Source organism: Mauremys reevesii, linkage group 1 (genome assembly GCF_016161935.1).
Source record: "Mauremys reevesii isolate NIE-2019 linkage group 1, ASM1616193v1, whole genome shotgun sequence".
NCBI classification, from domain to species: Eukaryota; Metazoa; Chordata; order Testudines; family Geoemydidae; genus Mauremys; species Mauremys reevesii.
Window position 1 is genome coordinate 63,716,302 of NC_052623.1, and position 17,775 is coordinate 63,734,076.

A 17,775-nucleotide genomic window follows, 5' to 3' on the forward strand; every position below is an offset into this window, starting at 1 on the left:
TTGCTTTTCAACTGGATTTTTAACAGATGCTGATATTGGACTACATGAAACTGAAAACAAAAGTATTTGAGCAACCAGAATAATTCCATCAGTTTTCTCAGTCATATTAATGATGAAAAAACAATCAACAAAAAAAGAATCCCTTCTTTCCACCAGCATCAGCTTTGAACAACAGAGGAATATAAAGCCTGATGGTGACAAAGGGTTATAACTTTCTGATTTTTCACTGTGCATCCTCCCCGGTTTCAGATTTAGCAATGGATATTCTTTGTGACGAGGAGAACCCAACTGCAAACTCCTTAATCCAATTAAATCATGAGAGAAGACTCTACAAAAATGTTTTTGTGCCTGGAGAGGTTAACGCATCTCATCTGTTTAACTTGACCGTGGACTCCGAAAACCTAACTAATCTTTCATGTGAAGGTAGCCTGACTCCGCCATGTTATTCATCACTATTTCATCTTCCAGAGAAAAACTGGCCAGCTCTGCTGACAGTTATAGTGATTGTTCTAACCATTGCTGGAAATATTCTTGTTATCATGGCTGTGTCACTGGAGAAAAAGCTACAGAATGCCACTAATTATTTTCTAATGTCACTTGCAATAGCTGATATGCTCTTGGGTTTCCTTGTCATGCCTGTGTCAATGTTAACCATACTGTATGGTGAGTATCACTTATCTAACCTATTGCATACATTGAGTAGCTTTTTAAAAATTGCATGCACACACTGTTATTATTTCAGCTTGATAAGGAAAATGTAAATACAGGCTAGTTTTAAGGTATATTCTTGCCACCTCCCTGTGCAAGATGAAAAATAACTATAAAGGGTAAATGTATGTAAAGAACAGATGCAATATTTACACATGTATTTAGTTTTAACTTCTAAGTATGGACATTTTAAACACAGTCCAAAATATCAATTTGCCACTTTGCCAGTTTGATTCTGATGGAATTGTCTTGTAATTTCTATCAGATATTGTGTCCTTTCTGTTGTATCAGTTTTATCTTTGACACATAGTTTTCAGTGTTACTAATAAATAAGTAATGTCCTGACAATTACTTTGCTCTGCAAATAGGCACAGACGCATTAATGACTTGGTGCCCTCAGAGTTAAAATAGCCTGCCTCTACTTTTTATTTTATTTCATTTTTTAATCAAGCATTGCAATTCTAAATATTTATCTTTCCACTGAGATCCTTATTTACATGTCTACCTTTAAATTTCATTAGCTACCACGAAATGTTGGAATAATTGTTTTGAAGGAGGCTGAAAAGTAGATAGACTTAATTGTGCTCAATTGTTAGTAACATTTACAAATTAATAATCAAATATCAAGATCTTTTCTATCTATTCTAATGAGTAATGTGAAAGTGTAAATTGAATTGTGACACAATTTATTGAGATTGGTAACAGAAGTTTGTCATTTTGACCAAAATCCTCAGCAGCCTCTGTTACACAGCAGAGAAGGTTAAAAAGCAGCAGCCTAAGTGTTAAATAAAAATATGTTCCTATTTTTGTGTAATTTTCCTTCAAAACTTAGAAAAATACCCAATACAAGAAGAGAAGAGTCATGAGATGAAATAGCTTCTAGGCTTGTTTCAATAAGCTAAATCATCAGCCACTAAACTGTAACTTTAGGAAGATTTTATTAGGAAACAGCAATATAAGAGTTTATTTCCAATTCTCCCTCTTTCACTTTCCCTGTGATCTAGACAAACGACCCTAAATAGTATTATCAAATTAGGTTTGGAATTGGCATGGGTCTGTGACTGATTGTATCAGTAGTATCATTACCTTTGGTAGTGGGGAAGCAAATGAAAAATAGTGCCAGAGAAGCAGTAATTGCTTGATTTGTGAGATAAGTGAAAGACTCAAGCCCTGGATGGTTCACTGACACATGCAACAGAGACTCCTGCTGGCCAGTCCCTGCCACTGAGGAAGCTAATCCCTGCCTCTGCTCAGAAATCCATATGAAATTGTGACCATTCATTTATTTTAATTGCAATATTTACATGCTCAAATGCACCCTTAATACACACACAGCAATAGGAGGGCAGCTGCATGATCACTGCAAAGGGGAAAACTCCATCCCCTCCATTTGACAGAGGCAGGACTCTCACTTTGCTTCTTCTCTATTTTTTCCTCTCTTTTTTCTCCTTTGCAGTGTGATGTCTTTTGCCAGAGGAAAGATCCCTTTCCAGGATACATGCCTTTGAAAAATCACTCTGTCATTGTGGCATGAGCTTTCCTAGAAATGCAGCATCAGCATGATACATTATCAGCATCACAGTGACCAGCAAACTGTTTATTCTAGAAAACCTCCCTCCCCCACCAGAACTAAGAACTTCACCCCAACTATCAGAGGCAAAAGGCCAGGAATCAGCCAGTTTCCAGACTCCCATTAACCTGTGATCACTATTATCCCAGGCATCAAAGCACTTCTGGTGCTATTTGCACTGAACTCAAACCAGAAGTCATTATGGCCCAGATCCTCAAAATCAATAGGAGTTGGGCACCTAAATACCTTTGATAATCTGGCTTTATGAGCTCAATCCTATAAGGAGCCAGAACCTTAAACTCCCATCATCAGGGCACTCAGCACCTGGAGAGTTGCTCAGCACTATTTCAGACTTTTAGAGTCTCATCTAATTCCAGATTAAGTCACTAAGAGTTTGGCCATTGGTTTAAGTGGGAACAGAAATTATCCCTTAGATCTGAATTTCCCCCTCTACGTATAAATTACTAGCACTCCAGATCAAAAGCCTGGATACGAACACTCTAAACTTTAGAGTGTTGGAGAAATGGTTGAAATGCAGATTTGAATGTGGCTTGGGCCTCAATTTGAAGTGTGTATGTGGGTGTGTATTAATATACATACAATATTATTTGTTTTTCAATATTGGCCAGGACTCAAACAGGGATTGGGTCCCTTTTGTACTTGTGCTATACAACTACCTTCATAAAAAAAATGGCCCTTCTCTGATTTTCTATAGATACATACAAAAAAAATCCATTAAAAGACTGTTAAGGTTGCAAAGTCAAGGATTAAAAAGATAAGAAATGACAAAAATAAACTCTGCCCAGGCAGCTTTAACTCAACCTCCTTGTGCGTAGTCATTACTATAACATTTTGTCCAACATTCCTTGGGAAGTCTGTAGCAGAAGCACGAGCAGAACGCAGCTCTCCTACATAGTAGCCCAGTGCCATGAACACAAGACAAAGGGATATTCCTTCATGTGGAAACTTGTTCCTCTACACGTATCATTAGTAGAGTTGGAGCCCAGGACCTTTCAATCCACTGCACAGATCTCTATGGCTTCTGCTGAAGGAGTAACTGGTAGTAGTAGGAGGAGGATGTTACCCTTTATGAGGACCAGCCACTAGAGAAGAATGTGACACGTTTCACCAATGTTATATAACTGTTTACTGGACAGCGGGGAATACTGGGAATCCATAACCTGGGGTTATATTTCTGGCTCTGGAGGGGAATGTGCACAGCCAAACTCATAAGTTTGGCACATACCTTCAGAAAAGCATTGTGGCTAAGTGGCTGAAACTTGAGTCTACCATATTAGATCTATAGGCAAATTCTGGTCCCCAGTATGGTATATAGGGGCTGTAAAGGATGTAGAGTGGCCACCTGGGAAATTCCTCCAGTGCCGGGCCCCCGGCCCTACACTTCACATTCTTGCAGCCCTCCGCATAGGGACATGCCAGGGGAAGGAGGCAAAGCTCTGTGCTGCAGCAGTTCTGAGCTCTGAGGAATCCCATGGGCTGTAAATTAGAGCAGTCTCTGGGACCCCTAATTTAGGCTGGGGATGGACCCAGCTCTTAGAGTAGCCCAGACTCTGGGCAGTACAAAGGTGATTTAAAACCAACTTCCCTCCCCATTTCTCTATACAACACTTACTGAGAAGCACAGCACAGAATCTGGTGTCTTGGTTCTATTCCCAACGCTGTCACAAAAGACCTTGTGGTACTTCTCAGTTATCCCATCTGTAATATGGAGGAATGATATTTGCCTGCCTCCTCAGGTTGGGGAAGGCCTTGCTTAATAATAAGGACCATGAAGTGTACAGTGGAAGAGCTGAGACTAGAACTCACTGTCTCCCCCTAGAACTCAGCACACCTTCCCTGGTGGGCAGAGCACATTGAAAGAGGAAGGGGAGCGCTCACTGCTCCAGCCAAGAAAGAGGGAGAGCAGAGGAGTTCTTCCTATGGTTTTAGTGGAAGGGAGAGCTGTACTCCCTTCAGCTTCCATTCACTTCACGCTCTTTGGCCAGTATTTCTCAGACTGAAAACTGAGACACACTTCAGAAAAATTAAGCCAATCACATTCCCCTTCCACCCTGTTATGTTAGCAGGACAACATGCGGAAACTTGCACTGCCCCTGTTCCACACACTCCCAGCTAGTCCTTCAAATGCCACACACACTTTAGGAAACTCTGCCCTGTGCCAAAGGGGTAGCAGCAGCTGCTGCTATAGCTTCCACATCATCTCCATCTGGAGCTCTAGTTCTCTGCCTGGGACCTGGTTAGCACTGTGGGACTGGAGCATGCTTAGTGCAAATGGAACTTTCAGAGATTTTAGCAGCAGGCTTCTCATAAGATCTACTGAGCATGAGCAAATGGCAATTTTCTTATAACTTGGTCTAATCGGTATGTATTTTCACAGGAAAAACAAAATGCACTTCTCTGCTCCCAGGACCGTCCCCCTGCTAAATTTGCTCCAAACCCTGCAGGTGCTAGAGCTCTTCAGAGAAAACTGGAGAAATGAGTTTACATTGACAAAAGTGCCTATTTTTCCCCAACATCTTTCTCAGAAATACCTATGTATATAGAATCAGCCTGAGGCAGAATGCAGGCCAACAACATCTCAGCCCCAATGGTTAACTTTGGTAAAGTTATAAGCAATAGTAAAATTCATCCATCCATTTATACTCTGCTTAGCTGATGCTAACTTTCTCCTTTGCAGGATATACATGGCCTCTGCCTACAAAACTCTGTGCTGTCTGGATCTATCTGGATGTGCTTTTCTCCACTGCCTCCATCATGCACCTCTGTGCCATCTCTCTGGATCGCTATATTGCCATACGAAATCCCATCCATCACAGCCGCTTTAACTCCAGAACTAAGGCTTTCACAAAAATAATTGCTGTTTGGACCATATCTGTTGGTAAGTGAGGCAACATTTCAACACATAATTATAGATTCCTGGTTTTTGAGAGACTTGACACATATATTACAGATTAAAATTGTATCCCAGGCTGCAAGATTTTGTTTGCCATAATATTAGATATGGTGTAATATAGTAATTATATGATAAAAATCACCAGTGACAATGGCAAGTGGAGAGCAGCACTCTGCAGTGAAAGAACACACAACAAAGTCAAAACTGTTGTATTCAAGTTTCTCCTATAGATGTGCTTGTTTTCAGTACTGATATCTCCTACTACCTTGACACCATGAAAGAGCAAATGATCAGGACTGAAAAAAGAGCTCTCTGATTTTGCTGTAATTCAGTTGTTCCTGACACCTTACCACTATGACTTGTTTACAGCTGGGTTGCTTTTTTTGGTTTGTTTTTCGTTTGTTTTTGAGGCAAAGCCTATCTGCTCCTCCATGCCACCAAGGGCCCGAGTCACATGGATCCAGTGCTGTGCCACTGCATACTGAGTGAGCAGGATCTGGGCCTTTGTGCCTAGCAGTGTGAAGGATTTCCTCCTGGATCTTGGATGTCACCTATACACCTACCCCTGTGTACAAACTGCACAGAAAAGTGTATATTTTAAACTATGTTAATCACAAATTCATAGGAACATAGGAATTGCCAGCCTGGTTCAGGCCAGTGATCTATCTAGTCTAGTATTCTGACTGACAGTGGCCAATACTAGTTGCTTCACAAAGAAAACAGTTATGGAATAAACTGCTCACACGGAAAGCTTCTTCTCAATCCCCATTAGTTAGAGGTTGGTTTATGCCCTGAAACACAAGGGATTATGTTCCCTTTCAAAACCCTTGGAGGGTTTTTTATTTGTTTGTTTCCTTTCTATCATGCCGTTTCAAGAGTTATAAACACCCATTGTGGTAATAGAAAGTATTATACAAATAAAAAATTCAGTAGCATTTAACCATCTAGAGTTTTTTCTCCCACCAATGAACATTTGATCCACACATTTTCTGTGTTATGATAGTGTACTACTAATAACTGATAATAACATGGCCCTTATTCTCTGTATAACATGATGCCTATGTTTATTAGAAAACAATGAAGTGTGGCATGTTTCAAAATGACAGAATCTTGCTTTATGCAGTGTTGTAGCTGTGTTGGTCCCAGGGTATTAGAAAGACAAGATGGGTAAGGTGATATCTTTATTGGACCAACTCCTGTTGGAGAGAGAGACAAGTTTTTGAGCTACACAGAGCTCTTCTTCAAGTCTGGGAAAGGTACTTGGAGCATCACAGCTAAGTACAAGGTGGAACAGATTGCTTTGCGTAGGAAGTTAGCACATATTCTAAGGGACCGTTCAAGGTGGAGTGGCCTGTTAAAACCTCTGCAGTCATAGGACCAAAAAGGAGGGGTTAGTGGGTTACAGATTGTTGTAATAAGCCATAAATCCAGTGTTTCTGTTCAGTCCATGAGTTTTAGTGTCTAGTGGAGTTATGAATTTAAGCTCCCAGGCTCATCTTTTGAAAATGTTGTGCAGGTTTCCTTTGAAGATGAGGCCTAATAAGTCAGATATAGAGTGATTGCTTTGTGAGAGGTGATAGGTTGTTTTTGTCTTTAATCATTTTCTGGTGTGACTTCATTCAAAAGCAGAGTGATTGTCTGGTTTCACCCACATAGTTGTTATTGAAGCATTTAGTTCACTGGATGAGGTACACCACATGTTGTGATAGGTCTGTGTAGGATCCAATATTTACAAATATTTTCATGGACAACCCTCAGATATCCACCCCAAATACATTGTCATCCCATTTTATCCTCACCCATAACAATTGTACATTCAATAACAAACACTTTGTCCAAACCATGGGAACAGCCATCAGTACTGGGATGGCTCCCCAATGTGCTAACTTCTTCACCTTGAAGAAGAATTTCTGGACAAATACACCATGAGGCCAATGACATGCCAGGGATATATCAATGATATTTTCATTCTCTGGACAGGTGACTTAAACTCCCTCATAGATTTCCACCATAAGTTCAACAAACATCTACCATCCATTAAACTTTCTCTGGAACACTCCCACACTAGCATCAACTTCCTAGATACCATGATCAGCATCATCACTGGAACCCTACAGACAGCCATATACAAGATCATGATACCTACCTTCACCGATCCAGTAACAATCCCAAACAGACTAAGAAATCTGTTATCTACAGCCAGGCACTCAGATCCCATAGAATATGCTTTGAGAAGGAAGTCTGGGATATACACCGTAACACTCAAAAATGCCTTCACCAAACAAAGACACTCCACTAGAGAAGTAGATCACATCATGGAATGGGCCACTCGAATACCCTGAGAGAACCTGCTTCAATATAGAAATAAAATCCTCTCCTATCCCACACCCCTAGTTGTCACCTACCACCCCATACTGGAACCCATATGGGTATCGTCAAAAAACTACAACCCATACTCGATGTGGACACCATCCTGAAAGAAATCTTTCTTGAACCCCCTCTTCTGGACTGCAAACAACCCCCCAACCTCTCCACACTCATCATCAGAAGCAAGCTCCCCACAGACCAGGACACACCTACTCAAAGCAGCACCAGACCTTGCCAGAACAACAGATGCAAAACCTGCAGACCTATCTCAACTGCTACAATGATCAACACCCCCCATAACTCACCTTTCAAGATCCCTGGGTCCTACAAATGCCTATCATAACTTGTGGTGTACCTCATCCAGTGCACTAAATGCCCCAATAACAATTATATGGGTGAAACCAGGCTATCACTATGCTCTCGAATGAACTCACACAGGAAAATGAAAAAGACAAAACCACCACATCACTTGTAGGTGATCACTTTTCACAAAGCAATCACTATATATCTAACCTATCAGGCCTCATCCTCAAAGGAACCCTGCACAAGACTTTCAAAAGATGAGCCTGGGAGCTTAAATTCATAACTAAAAATCATGGACTGAACAGAAACACTGGATTTATGGCTTATTACAACAATCTGTAACCCACTAACCCCTCCTTTTTGGTCCTATGACTGCAGAGGTTTTAACAGGCCACTCCACCTTGAACGGTCCCTTAGAATATGTGCTAACTTCCTACGCAAAGCAATCTGTTCCACCTTGTATTTAGCTGTGATGCTCCAAGTACCTTTCCCAGACTTGAAGAAGAGCTCTGTGTAGCTCAAAAGCTTGTCTCTCTCTCCAACACAAATTGGTCCAATAAAAGATATTACCTCACCCATCTTGTCTCTCTAGAATCAAAACTCTTATGTTTTGATAACAAAACCTGTGATGTAATCCTGGAAGTCAAGTGGGATGATATGGTGCAACCTGTCTCTCTCATTTACATATCGTACCTAATCATAACAGCTGTTAAATTAAATATATGTAGGCAAAAATCCAGTTAACAGACTGAGCAGTGAGAGGAATGGAATGGTGCTCAGTTGCCTTGTTAGTACTGTGGTAATATGATGCATGGAGGGACAAGCTGAAGGAAGAAGATTCAAGCCCCCGAGACAGTGAATATGTCTTGAATGTGATGTGCTCTGGGAAAGAGGGAAGGAGGAAGCTGCACAATAAGCAGTGGAGCGGCAGCGTGGCATCTGGTTATCCCTCATCTCCAAAGTAGAGTGAGTGTGCACCATGGCAGATTGCCACATAAAAGGGACAAAGAAAAATGCCAGCCCCATAAGGAATCTTAATGGTCTCAGCCCTTCAGTGCAACTAACTGTCAATCAATTGTCAATGCAGTGTAACCCTGTCCTCCTCTAGCACCCCCTTGCCTGCAAAAATCTGCCGCAGCAAAGTTAGGAAAGGAAATGGCTTATGAACAAAGAGATGCTTTATCTATCATTTACCAATCTCCAGGCTCCCCGTGCTACTTATAGGACTTCGTCTTTACGTTATTTAACTCTTTGCAGTTCCACACAGGTACAATTAGCACAGGCAGACCTAAAAATGCAATGTAATGTAACTTCATTAAGGGATTCTGTCAGGAGAGAACAGATTTATCATGTCCCCTGAGACTCTGCCTTCTGGGTCCCATTTTGTTTGTCAGTCTGCTGTACCCCTATTCCTGTGGCTTGCAGTTAGGCCAGGACCTCTGTTGCTTTGGAGAGTTTTTGTTCTCTCTGTTATGGATGAGCTGTAGGGTATATGGGTAAAGGAAAGAGATTAAGGCCTTGATACTCTCCTTCACTGACCTTTGCTCAGCACAGGTTAGGTGGGGGTCATGCCAATCAGACAACCAGTTACAGCTTCCTGATTGTCAAGTTACTCTGGCCCCTGGCCCAGGGGCAGCTCCAGGCCCCAGCACGCCAAGCGCGTGCTTGGGGTGGCATGCTGCGGGGGGCACTCTGCCGGTCACCGGGAGGGCGGCAGGCAGGGTGCCTTCGGCGGCATGCCTGCGGAGGGTCCGCTGGTCCCACGGCTTCGGTGGAGCCGCGGGACCAGCGGACCCTCCTCAGACAAGCCTGCGGGAGGTCCACCGGAGCTGGCAACCAGCAGAGCGCCCCCCGTGTGCTTGGGGTGGCGAAATGTCTAGAGCCGCCCCTGCTCTGGCCTCTGCCCCAGTGTAAATTAGACCAACAGCTCTGGCATAAATTAGTGGCTGTTCTTATTTATGCCAGCTGACTATGCTCTCCAAGGCACCATACATCAGATAAGAATTGACAAAGCTCAGGTGCCATGCCCTCTATGCTGGGGGTGCAGCTGATGTAGGAGTTGGCTGTGCTGTATGCCAACATAGACCTCAATCATGCCAAGGAAATTCTCAGCAGGCCAGCTAAAGCCAGATTCCAACCTCTTTGCATCACCTGAATGATACAGAGTGGTAGGAGTAACAGGAGAGAATCAGGACCAAGGTGTCTCTCTTCCACTTGCTGTAACCTGAAATCAGGAGTAGTATTGTTGCTTTATGTTAGTTCTGTAGTTCTGCCTCTTTTAATAGCTTGGACACTGTTTTTCCTTGGGAGAGGAAGGTGCAGGCTAGATTGGAGGGCAAGATGAGGGGTTGTTGAAGAGGGACAGCTAGGAAGCTACAGTGTTGGTTGATGAGTGGTGTAATGATGTGTTTTATGAATAAAACAAAACCTGAGCTATTTGTGAATTGAACTGTAGTATGTGAAATTATAACGAAGTTGTGTAATGAGGCACAAACTCTCCTCTTTTCTTGGAGAGCTCAATAGAGTGGTCACTATAGTACGAGCCAAGGAAGAGAAGGTGCCAGGAGTTTCCTGACTTTTTCTGATCAGCTCTGCAAGATGAATAACTCTGGATTTTTGTTCCTTTTTCTTTTCTATTTTAAAAAGAAATCTGAGTGTAGGGGCAGGGGATGTGGGCAGATTTTCAGAAAGTGATGAGCACCTGCAACCAGATTCCTTTAAGGTGTCTCAAATTGGGCACCCAAAAAATGAATGCAGTCAAAATCACTAGATACTTATGAAAATCTTGACCAAGGAAATTAAATATTAAAACTAATTCAACAATGAGGTTGAAAAATCAAGCATTTCAAAGTCATAAAATTCTGGAAGTTTCTATCACCATTATATAATATTTTTGTTCCTGATTTCCTGTTTAAATATGAACTTTAGTGAACTCTAGTTTTATTAGGGTCTGATCCAAGCAACACTGACATTAATGACAGTCTTTCCATTGTCTTCAGTGAGCTTTGGACTGAGCTCATAATGTATTACATAACAATATGGGACAGGAAATGTGACTTACCTGACTTCTGAAAATCTTGATGTTCTCAGCCTAAATTTTGTATTAAAACGAGTTTTTATATTTAACAGCAGAATAACATTAAGCCAGCAGCCTTTATTTCTCTAGACCATGAAGTGCCAAGGGCAATTGGTTTAAGATGGAATCTAATTACTGTAACAGATTCTAATTCTGTCTTTAATTCTTAATTCAAACAGTACCCAAAGTGGCTGGATAATTAGGTTATGTGTGGCTATTGCAGGGGCAGGCCTGTTATTCTAGAAACCTTAAATGTCTAAACACTGAAAATGATTCAATTTATTTTAGAGCATAGAGGTGATATCTGAATATAGGTGTCAAAAACTAGACATTATCACTTCTTGAAATGTATTACAGTGCTCTATGTGAAACCCAGTTCGATAACATTCAGCTAGCATATGTGGTACTATAAATAAAGCCGTCACTGAAAAACTCCATAGAAGCTCAAGAAAATTAATCTAGTTCACTTCTTTTGAGCAAAATTTTGGAATCTAAACCTAAGAAACACAATCCCCTATAAAAGGGCTAAAAACCAGCCTTCTCTCCCTTTAGCAGAACTTTGAAAACAGTACATAAAATAAAAGTTAGAGTAATAAATATGAGTGAAACCTTAACATCATTCCTCAGTTCTTAGCCCTCTTTGTTAAAAGATTCATCTTCCTATTGTGATCTAAGTCATGTGAAGTTTGATGAAGGCCAAATCCTCTTAGCTGAGTTTCTCTCTTCTCTTATCCTTCCTTCCTCAGCCTACACATCTGTTCACTGCCTTCAGGCACTCTCAGCTCTCCCTAGTCAGTAGCCACATAGATTTATACAGTAATTTTCCTCTAGAAGGATCCCAAATAGGGCTGGGGAAAAATGATGAAAAAAACTTTTGCAATATTTCTCTCAAAACTGTTGCCAATTCCTTTTCCATAGTTTTGGAGACTTCAAATTTGTGATTACTGCAAAATGTAGATGAGCATTTCCCAAAGCAGAAGTCTAGTAAGGCCAAAGGACCTCCCTCCAGTATTGAAGGGGTTAACGGCCCCTGGTGGGCACAGCCAAACCCTCCCCAGCCCTCCCCCCTTACAGGAAGTGCAAGGGCAGGGCCAGAAGTAGAAGAGCAGTGTCCTGGAGTTCAGTTGTGGCTGGACCAGGGAAAGAAGCAGACATCTCTCCAAGCCCTCTGCAGAACCATCACCTGGCTGCCGGAAGCAAACGCACACCTTAGCCACTAGAGACGGAGGAGCCCAGGGAGCAACCAGAAGAAGTGTTGCCTGGCCACTAGATTGAAAAGCCGATCCCCACAGTGATGGAGCATTCTCCCACCAAGAGTGGTGGGAAGTAGTCCAGAGAAAACGGATCTTGTTCCAGTTGTGCTGCTGGGAAGCGAGGCAGCATGCTCCAGTCGTTTTGTTATGCTCCTGCAGACCCAGTGGCAGGACCATCCGCCACTTTTAGGGGCATGAGCTGGGACCTGGCGGAGTAGGCTTGGCCTGGGTCTCCCTACCCCCTGCTGCCACCCCACACCTGAGGTGTCCGCCAACTCAACCTAAGCCAGAAGGCCTACATCAGGGACTGGGAGACTGTTTCCTGGCTCTGCCCCACCCACGGGGCCAGAGTCCAAATGACTATTGATTGCCCCAGCAAGGGGCCGAAACCCAGACCTGTGGCCATTCGCCTCACTGAGAGGGGTCGGCCCCAACACCGAGAGGGGAGATGGCTACAGGAAGGAACAGCCTAGGGGGCATGGAATGGCGGTAATGTAACTTTCCTCTATGCTGCCTAGCCAATATGGCAGGGCTGAAGGGAACTGTGATTGGTTTTATTTTCCTGTAAGGGGGAGACTCAGCTCTCAAAAGCTAGGGAAGTGCTGATGTAGAGGCTCACAGTTTTCTTGGACCTCGCTACATAATCCACTCCTCTTTTGAAATTTTTGTGCCAAGTACCATAGCAGCTCTTTCTGAGGAACAGAGCAATGCTAAACAGCAGCACACACGTCAGTGATGTATTATACACACTGGATCCGGTGGGAATGGAAGCAGACAGGGAAGCATTGTCACTTCATTCCCCCTGTGGAGCTGACACAAGCATCTGGATCAGAAGCTTTACCCCAAGATCCTCCACCCCATAGTAGAGAGCCAACCTGAAGAACTGGCAGATGCAAGCAGGGCATTATCTACCCTCTTATTTTTCAGACCCCTTCTCAATACTACTTCTTCCATGATGCCTACAAGTACTCAGCCAACTAATTAAAGGCACATTAAAGGGCAGCTGGGCATAATATAAGAGCATTGATTAATTTAGTATATTGTTAAAAGTTCCTAAATTTGTATATAATTACATAAACAAGGTATGTTAAAAGACCATTATTAAGGTTGCAAAGTAAACACTCAAGAATTAGGTTAGCCAGAATTAAAGCTGCCCATTCCACCTAAACCCAGCCCCCTACGTGTATATGCATTATGATTAGGGCCCTACCAAGTCATGGTCCATTTTAGTCAATTTCACAGTCATGAGATTTTAAAATAGTCAATCTCATAGTTTAAGATGTTTACATCTGAAATTTCACAGTGTTATAACCATGGGGGTTCTGACCCAAAAGATTGTTGTGGGCAGTCATAAAGCTATTATAGGTGGGGGATGAGGAGGGTAGCAGGACTGCCACCCTTACTTCTGCGCCCAGCTCTAAAGTTAGTGCCACTGCCAGCAGCAGCGCAGATGTGAGGATAAGAAGGCATGGGGAGGGTCGTCACTTGGGGGGGCAGGGCCGGACTTTACAAAGGGTCAGGGGGGTGTCATGGTCTGCCACCTCCAGCTAGCCCAAGGCTCTTTTAGCCCCTGAGCGCTGGGCCAAGAGCCAGGGAGGGGCAGGGCTGGGGGACGCCCCAGCCGGGGGCTTCTACTATGCACCAGGCTCCTGCTTCTAGTCCCAATAGGGCTGGGAAGGGATGGGACTTCCTATTCCCCTGCACAGGCCACTCCAGGGATGGGTCAGACCCACCTCTGGGAACCTCTCCCGGCTGCAGGAAGCTTCACTCAGCTGGGCTCTGAAGGTAGCACTGAGGCAGAGCTTCCTGCAGCCCGGGGAGGCTCCCGGAGGTGAGTCTGACCCGGCCCCGGGAGTGGCCCTTGCAGGGGAAGAGGAAGTCCCGTCCCTCCCCAGCCCAGCCAGGACCAGCAGCTGGAGCCTGGTGCATGGTAGGACCCCCCTGGCTGGGGCACACCCCCAGCCTGCCCCTCCCCTACAGTGCTGAATCATAGAATATTAGGGTTGGAAGAGACCTCAGGAGGTCATCTAGTCCAACCCCCTGCTCAAAACAGGACCAACACCAACTAAATCATCCAAGCCAGGGCTTTGTCATGCCGGGCCTTAAAAACCTCTAAGGCTGGAGATTCCACAGCCTCCCTAGGTAACCCATTCCAGTGCTTCACCACCGTCCTAGTGAAATAGTGTTTCCTGATATCTAACCTAGACCTCTCCCACTGCAACTTGAAACCATTGCTTCTTGTTCTGTCATCTGCCACCACTGAGAACAGCCTAACTCCATTCTCTTTGGAACCCTCCTTCAGGTAGCTGAAGGCTGCTATCAAATCCCCCCTCACTCTTCTGTTCTGCAGACTAAATAACCCCAGTTCCCTCAGCTTCTCTTCATAAGTCATGTGCCCCAGCCCCCTAATGTGTAGGGCCCATTAATCAATAATAATTATTCCAATATAAAATTCATTACTGTAGTAGTAGACCTCACCAAAATTGGCTACTGATGAATTAATGCCCACTTAATTCATAAATGGTCCTGGGGAAAGTCAAAATTATTAACTGCAATGGTGTCTGTTTCTGTATAGAGTAAGCATATATATTAAGCATATATTAAGAGACAGAGAGTTTAATGTCAAAAGTATCCACTAATATGGGGTGCCCAATTTGAGAGAGAGGTCTGTAAAACAGGCACATCAAGATCACACCTAAATCTGCTTTGAAGATAAATTATTTCCCATTTTCCACTTAAGAGATTTCTTTGCTTAGATTTGGTTGATTTCTTTCAGCCCAGAAGAACATATCCATGTCTCATCCACTATACTAAAATCCTATCACAAATATCTCCCCCCTCCACAAGGGTGTGCAGTAAAAAACATTTTTCATTTTAATATTGTAAGTAGTTTTCAGTTATACTAAGAGATAGTTTTACTGACTTAAAATAAATCCCATCCTGTGTATTGTCCCTTTTAAAAACTGCACAAAGAAATTATATTGATTGAAATTCTTTCCAGACTCTTTAAATTTGACAACATGGAGGTAAAGAAACTGTAATATTCATGTACAAAAAAATCAAAGGATTTATTGGGATATCGTAACAACTCCAGCACCACTGGAGGGACTAAAACTCCTGATCATATACAACAATGTAACATCAAAAATATATACACAACTTAGCACTAAGACAAATACAACATCACCTATTGAGAGAGGTGCCATCTACACTAATCATTACAAAACATCATAAAAAATCCTTAAGGCCAAATCTTCAAAGCCGCGCACAAAGGGAGAGCAAAAAAAATGCCTGAATCACCATTGTCTGGGCAAAAATTTATAACTGCTTTTGGTTTGCAGTAAGCCCCAGAATCATCCAGATTCTCTTTGTGCAATAATTCACAGTAATCAGTTAAGATAAACATGTTTTAAAGCAAAATCCAGTCATAGTATGGTGCCATGTACTAGTAATTATTCCTCTCTCTGAAAGGCGATACTGTGTGATATAGCAAGATGTGTGTTACATAGGGGAGTCCAAAACGGACTTCACTGGAATTGGAATAGTGAGTGGAGGCCCCAGTGCAAAAAGTTTTTTATATATAGTGTATGAAATGCAGAACGGGTGAACAGTCTACCCTGAAACTGTACCAGTAGATCTATACAATAGTATAGAGTGAAGTGGGACTCCTCTATGGTCAAAGAAATGTACCAGTTATGTGAATGTCTACAATAGGAGAAGTTGGAATTTTTACCGAGCAGAAGCCTCATGAAATATAAATGAACAAAAAGAAACTCACAAGAAACCATCTTGAGGTTTATAAATTCTGTCATGTGTACTTTGTAATTGCACTTTAATTGCCCTATAAATTAAAAATAGTGTCATTAAAACTGTATGAAGTAACTATTCTGTATGAAGTAACAATTTCAAGAACACAGAATTTTTAAAGTAAATTTAAAATTGCATAGAGCAATTTCATAGCTTCTCTTATGCACTTTAAAGAATTATACTTCGTTACACCCACATTTTAAATTTTAAGTAATTAAAAACTGGGAAGTTAATCTTAACATTTATATTATAGAATCAAATCAGTGATTTTGCTCTATTTAGCATGAATACTGCAAGCTGTCAAATACTCATACTTCATCTAAACTTTCCCCTGTTCGTTTGCTGGTCTGCATAGCTGGTATCATTTCCATTTTATACTGCACACTCTTGTGGTGAGGGGAGATATCTGTGATAAGATTTTAGTCTAGTGGATGAGACATTTCTAAGACAAAACAGCTAATAAAAATCATTATTTTTTCAAAGTTATTGCAACATCTTCCCAGTTACCTATAACAAATTAAGAAATACTTGTCAGCTGCTCCTTACAAAGTTCTTTGGCACCATCAGTGGAAACAAGACCAACAAACTCTTCTGCCTCGATAAAGACAGTTTCTTCTTGGCTCAGAATTGGATTCTACAATAACACAAGAAGCTTTTCTGTAACAGCCCTCTAGAGCTGTAACTTTCACAGTACTCAGAGTTTTAAAGAGCAATTAAATCACATCCACTACGGTTATTAGAAGGGGTTTTTGGTTTTGTTTTTGTTTGTTTTTTTTTGCAGCAGCAGCAGCAAAATGCCTCTTGTTATGAATTTGTATCTAACCTCAGCCTCGTAATGTTCTTTCAAGTTGGGAATCACGCCCATGATCAAGGGCTGATTTATTTTATGTTGGGGGGAAAAACACCTCCCAAAGTTTTTGTGCAGCTTTATACTGCAGGTGTGTTGGGTAAATATTACAACTCTCATCAAAGGAGATTACGTTTCATTCAGTGTGTCCAAACTCGTGCTGAACCTGCCGTCTTTCTTGAACACTTAGCCTTGCCTTGCATGCATTTGTAGAACTAGTGTGTCATGGGGGAGGTCCTTTCAGCAAACATTGTACCCAATCGTTTTCTCCAAGGACAATGACGTTTTTCAGTTCCTGACTGGTTTGTGCAGTTTAGCAAAATAGATGAGCCTAGAGATTATGATGCAGAACCTAATTAACAACACATTGATGTGAACTTTAGGTAGAGATAGTCTATTGTTTTTTTTCCCGCCGCTCTTAACTCTTTCATGTTTGACATGTCACTGTGGTAAAGGTAGCCTGGATACAAAGGCTGTTTAATCTGTACTAAAAGCATTATCCCTTATGTAAATGGTGGTGAACAAGGTAGGTAGCATGGACCATCAGGTGTGCAGCAGCAAAACTCAGCCTCCTGCTTCTCATCATATTTTCTCCACAAAACAATATATTGTGGTGAGACTTCTGCCACAATAACTAACCACCCAGAGGCTTAGACCATTTTCACTCTCGTCATAATAAGCTGGTCACTAGCTTAAGTATATGCTTCTTCAAACAGCTACAATGGGGATTAGAACAATGCAAGGAAATGGTGAGGAAGGTACTATAAGAGAATGGAACATGAACTATGAACCAAATAGTGTGATCATATTCCATTCCATGACTTCTTAGTCCTCTTCAGGGCCTAGAGAGACACTGAGCAGCACAAGCTGTGTGTGTTAGCCATTGGTCTAGAAGCCTGAAAGAATTACAGGGTCTATCTGTGTCCCACA

The 17,775-nt window shown here is 42.2% G+C and overlaps 1 protein-coding gene across 12 annotated transcripts in view; it reads left to right on the forward strand.

Annotated features, from left to right (window-relative positions):
- HTR2A (5-hydroxytryptamine receptor 2A) overlaps positions 1–17,775 on the forward strand; it is a 73,411-nt gene that overhangs the window by 27,625 nt on the left and 28,011 nt on the right. For 5 of the 12 annotated variants that reach the window (XM_039524162.1, XM_039524155.1, XM_039524172.1 and 2 more), the window contains one exon: positions 4,977–5,177. In XM_039524162.1, the coding sequence (XP_039380096.1) occupies positions 5,054–5,177 (124 nt within the window). In that variant the 5' untranslated portion in view covers positions 4,977–5,053. Of the gene's footprint in view, positions 1–26; positions 664–4,976; positions 5,178–17,775 lie in introns of all 12 variants that reach the window. The other 7 variants (XM_039524095.1, XM_039524087.1, XM_039524105.1 and 4 more) reach the window with 2 other exon arrangements.